The sequence below is a fragment of the Diaphorina citri genome, unplaced genomic scaffold (genome assembly GCF_000475195.1).
Source record: "Diaphorina citri unplaced genomic scaffold, Diaci psyllid genome assembly version 1.1 scaffold3324, whole genome shotgun sequence".
In the NCBI taxonomy this organism is placed as follows: Eukaryota; Metazoa; Arthropoda; class Insecta; order Hemiptera; family Psyllidae; genus Diaphorina; species Diaphorina citri.
This window is the reverse complement of record NW_007380733.1, coordinates 9,125-14,138: the sequence shown is the minus strand read 5'-3', so window position 1 is coordinate 14,138 and position 5,014 is coordinate 9,125. Positions and strand designations below refer to the sequence as shown.

At 36.3% G+C, this 5,014-nt stretch overlaps 1 protein-coding gene across 1 annotated transcript in view; it reads left to right on the top strand.

Annotated features, from left to right (window-relative positions):
* The window catches only part of LOC103520207, an 8,062-nt gene extending 3,436 nt beyond the window's left edge, over nucleotides 1–4,626 (top strand). Inside the window, exons 5-8 of the mRNA XM_026831423.1 lie at nucleotides 1,211–1,303; nucleotides 1,839–2,041; nucleotides 2,666–2,828; nucleotides 3,285–4,626. Coding sequence (XP_026687224.1) covers nucleotides 1,211–1,303; nucleotides 1,839–2,041; nucleotides 2,666–2,828; nucleotides 3,285–3,373 — 548 coding nt within the window. The 3' untranslated portion in view covers nucleotides 3,374–4,626. The remainder of the gene's footprint in view (nucleotides 1–1,210; nucleotides 1,304–1,838; nucleotides 2,042–2,665; nucleotides 2,829–3,284) is intronic.
* Nucleotides 4,627–5,014: the final 388 nt, after the last annotated feature.

Below are 5,014 nucleotides of genomic sequence, written 5' to 3'. Positions count from 1 at the left end.
ACACAAAAAAAAAAAAAAAAAAAAAAAAAAAAAAACATGAAAAGATGGATTAAAATATATCAAAATAAAACCAGTCAAGCCATGAATTATCTGTGGTGAAGCAGAGAGCTTCTCCACAACTTCAGTGGGTATCACAGCATTACTAAGTGCCTCCTTTACTATTAGGTATTTCTCATTAATTCAATATGTAACCACTGGTAACGCCTCACGAGGCTGAGTGCTCCCCGAGCACAGAGCAAAAAAAAAAAAAAAACTTCGACCCCACCAGGAATCAAACCTGGAACCTCCGGCGTACGAATGCAGTGTGATACCCACCCGGCCAGAGATAACACATCTTCCAATCTATTTAACCCTTCACTGGTGAACGTCTGCGTAATTTCGTCCTGTCTATTGTAGAATTTTAACTAGGAAATTCTTTAAAATGTGGGGCCTACATTAGGATTAGTGTCACACACGTGGTACCGCTCCCCTATCCCGAATAAAATTTAGTTAGGCAAAACGTTTTTCCCGTGATTTGATAAATTTTCCGGCAAGTTAATTAGTTCACGCCATGTCCCCTGCATACATAGAACGTATACATAGAACATACATAGAAAGTACATAGAACATTACATTGACATAAATACATAGTTTACATAAAACATAACATGGTTAACGTATAGTCAAGAGCTAAAATTTCAGGAGAATTTCCATTTTCATTCCTTTAGACCCGTTGTACATTAGAAGCGTAGACAAGCAACTTTTTGTAGTGCGTAGTCTCTGATCTTGAAATTTGTCGCGACGACCTATGAACTCAAAGCGAGAAAGTTTTGGATAACACTTCAGTCGATCATTTAAGACCGGTTTTAGCGTTACCTATGTTAAGCTACGCCGAGCAAGGCCAATAAATGGATGGGTGACTTAAACCTTATATTGGGAATAAAGGGAGAACGGGCTCTAGTCTTGATTTTAAATCATTACATGAAAGTAAAATCGAAAAATCAAATCAAGAATAATATTAAACTGAATATTAAACAAATTAGGTAGGTAGTAGGTACATAGGTCGTGATTTTCTTTAATCACGATCGAATAAACTACGGACTAAAAAATTCCCGGAGGGACGGGCCCAGCTTGTTTATCAACCAATTAGATTGCTTAATCCAAAAATTGAACTCTCTTTGGGGACCCGGCCATTAAAAGTAAGAAATTCTCTTTGCTTATTCACCTGCAGATTACACTGCTCCAGCAGATAACATTGCTGTGATGGCCATTAATGATGAGGATAATGGTATACAAGAAGGCCTCATACTGCATTCGGATCCAGGTAAATACTCTTAATATAATATGTATATGTACATACTTGATTAAAAAGGTATTTAATTTACAATAGAGGGGATTTAAGACTACTCCTTGCCAGCCTAGTTAGCTTGGTTGGTAGTGCGTCTGCCTTGTAAGCGCTAGGCCGCGAGGATTTTATCCTGATGGGATAATGTTCGTTCTGGGAACGGCTGGCTTTCTCCTATCCTGTCTTCCTTCTCTCTTCGATCTCGGGGCGATAAAACAATAGCAGTTACAGTTCCCTCTGTCAAACTCTTAAAAAAAAATAAGACTACTCCCATACGCCCCGGGTCTGAACACTACTCTACTCACATTATACTGGCTTTTTCGTGAGCCCTCTGAGGCTGGGTGAAGTGAATTTGAGTAGTTGATATGATACGGCCAGCGCCGATAGAGTAATAATCCCATCCTATAATAACCTTGACTTTTTCTTTTCTTAGCTTAACGGATTACTGCCATACATCTTGGCTGGTGTTCTTAGCACTTTTCTTATTTAAGTTTCTGTTTTTCTCTTCCAACAGAGGTTCTGCGACGTTTGGATAATATCGATCGCAATATTGCGACGATATTATTCAAGCTCAATGAGAAAGAAGCTTCGGTGTCATCCGGCGTCTCTCCACCAGAACATGACTCTGTACAGGGGGTGTTCCCCATGAGAAGTATGGAGGATGTGGAAAATGTGGAGCGGAGACTGAAAGAAGAGCCCGAATTCAAGTCATCCGTCGTAAGTAAACTAGGCTCTGAATAATAATAATAAAAAAAAAATGGCTCCTGCAGTTGCTTTGCTGTTTAGACTTCTTCATTTGAATAGTTGTTACATTTTTTTTCTTCTTCTTTTTCTTTTTACACATCTCCTTATTTCATAATATAGATACATTTACATTACAAATAATAACTTTTTTTGAATTTTTTTTTTTTTTTTTTTTTTACGATCAGTAAAATTCTATTCTAATAAGGAGACGTTTACCCTTTGTCTGAACCTCAATTCATAATGTTCATTACATAAACAACCTCAATACATAATGTATTGAGGTTGTGCCGACTAAGGGGAATCATCAGCCTAAAAAGTTAGTTGTAATAGAAAGAGGAAGGGAAAAAAGAAAAAGAAAGGAGTTTGAAATAGTACAATAGTCCTAAACTAAAATGGACGCGGCACACAAGGGATCGAGAAGAGACCGCCTTGACATTAATAATCATAAGGAGGGGGGAAAAAGATGATTTTCCATTCTTTTTCCCAACAATATTTCAACAAAGAATTTAAAATTTTAATGGGCGCTACATTTCCTTTGGGTGGGATTCAATAATCTAGTGTGTTAATTTTTTCCCTTTTTTTCTTCTTTGTTAACAGGAAAAAACCCTTCAACGAATAAAGGGCAAAGACTTGCGGCAGACCACCTTGGCCCTCCTCCACCATACCATACACAATCGGTTGGCAGAATGTTTGTGTTGGGGAGGGTCAAGGGAGAAGGTCGGGTTGGCCGGGTTCGAGTGCTTTTCCTCGATACTGCTAGGTAAGATAGTTCTACAATTCTCTCCCTCCCCCTCTCTCTATCTCTCTCTCTCTCTCTCTCTCTCTCTCTCTCTCTACCTCTACTAGATTTTAACATATTATTACTAGACCGCTAGGCAAGTAGGCAACTACTTAAAACCATCTATTTAATTGATCGTGACCGTGAAGTGAAGGTCTACGTTTTAACTCGACCGTTTTCTATTTAGTTTGAATATTTGTTTGTTCCGCTATAACTCGCTGTTGCCTGCTCCGATTTTATAGGTATGTACTTGTTTTCTAATTCGATAAATTCATGCGTACAGTCGTCTCAGCTTGGACAAAAGAGTCTGAGTGAGGTATACAGTTCACAGAACTACTACTAACTTAGTGGTGGTGGTGTGTATGTAGTAAAACGAAATTAGTCAGTTATGATCTTACAAAGGGAATGAATGTGCTTCCTTTTTTTTTCTTTTTTCAGATTCCATATTCAAAAATCACAGCGGACAAAAGAAGGACGCCTTGATTGTTGTCCAAAATTGGTTTAAAAATGCCAAGCGGCGACATTAGCGGCGTTAACAACTTGAATGGGTGTCTGGATTAACGGCGTATATAAAATTTGGCAACTTTTCCGGAGAACACTAAGTTCGTGTGATGTTCACACCAGATTTTTCTATCCTAGAATAAACAATGTTCCTAAGGATAGGTGGGTTTGGAATTTTGAATAGGAACAGCCGCAATTGATATTTTCCTTAGAGTCAGCCGTCTTGAGTGCCATTTAATGTGTCTTGGACTCCATCTCTCTTGACGTTATTATTATTCTCTTGTCTTATTGTTACTTTCATTATTAGTATTAGGAATCTCTTGAGTTAAGAATAAGAATACTGGTTTATTTCTTGTAACTTTTTTCTTGTACTTTTATTGTAACTTTTATTGTAATTAATGATATTATTGTTACTATATTATGCACCTATTATTATTATTACATATTATTATGTTCTCCGAATAACTCATTGAACTGTCGATAGGGGGTGCATAAACCTTAAGTGTCTTTCATATTTTCGTAGGTCGTTCTTTTTAATTTAGTTTTTTTTTAATACCAATATATGTTCATTTTGTGATAGGTACGTGTGGTCTTTTGGAATCGTTGTAGTTTCATGAGGAGTTGACTTATTTGATTTTTACTTAATATTTACTTACGTACATTTTTACTTTGTCATTTATGTACATTTTTTTAATCTCTAAATATTTTGCACAAAGAAAAAATCGTGTAAAATACAGGGTGACCCAGCGTTACCTGACGAATTTGATTTGCCCATATTAACTTTGTTATAACTTGTCGTAGCTTGTTGAAATGAACATCACTGAGTTCAGAACAAAATAAGGTTTTGTTACAATGTTGTCGCGGACCCTGCAACATCGAGCTTTGGCTGTGGTGGCATTTCTAGTAGTGAATTTTTGACTAATGCTCAGGAAGTTTCGCACCCAATCTGATTTTCCTCCCTCCTCAACCGATCTTAGCTCGTGCGACCTTTTTTTTTTCTTTTGGAAATACCTACGTAAAAAACAAGGTTTATATTTATAAAACAAGGATTCTGGATGAGTTAACGGGTGCTTTTCATCGAGAAATTCGAGCTATAGTCCAGGAAATGCTAGAGACAGTATGTCGAATTTTGCACCAGATTGAGCGTTTTCAAAATGACGATTTTTCGGCTAGCGCTGTCTTCCACACCTGATCACCATCACAAACAAAATACCCCAAAAAACAAACCTTATTTTGTTATCTTTCAATTAAAATAAATATCACCCTTTTATCTTGAAAATTGAACTTAAAGTATCATTTTAAAAACCGTCAGGTAACGCTGGGTCACCCTGTAGTTGTACGTACTTAGGTATTGTACTGTACAATTAGATTGTATAAATGTAACTGTACTGTACAATTAGATAGTATAAATGTAACTGTACTGTACAATCAGATTGTATAAATGTAACTATACTGTACAATTAGATAGTATAAATGTAACTGTACTGTACAATCAGATTGTATAAATGTAACTATACTGTACAATTAGATAGTATAAATGTAACTGTACTGTACAATCAGATTGTATAAATGTAACTATACTGTACAATTAGATAGTATAAATGTAACTGTACTGTACAATCAGATTGTATAAATGTAACTATACTGTACAATTAGATAGTATAAAT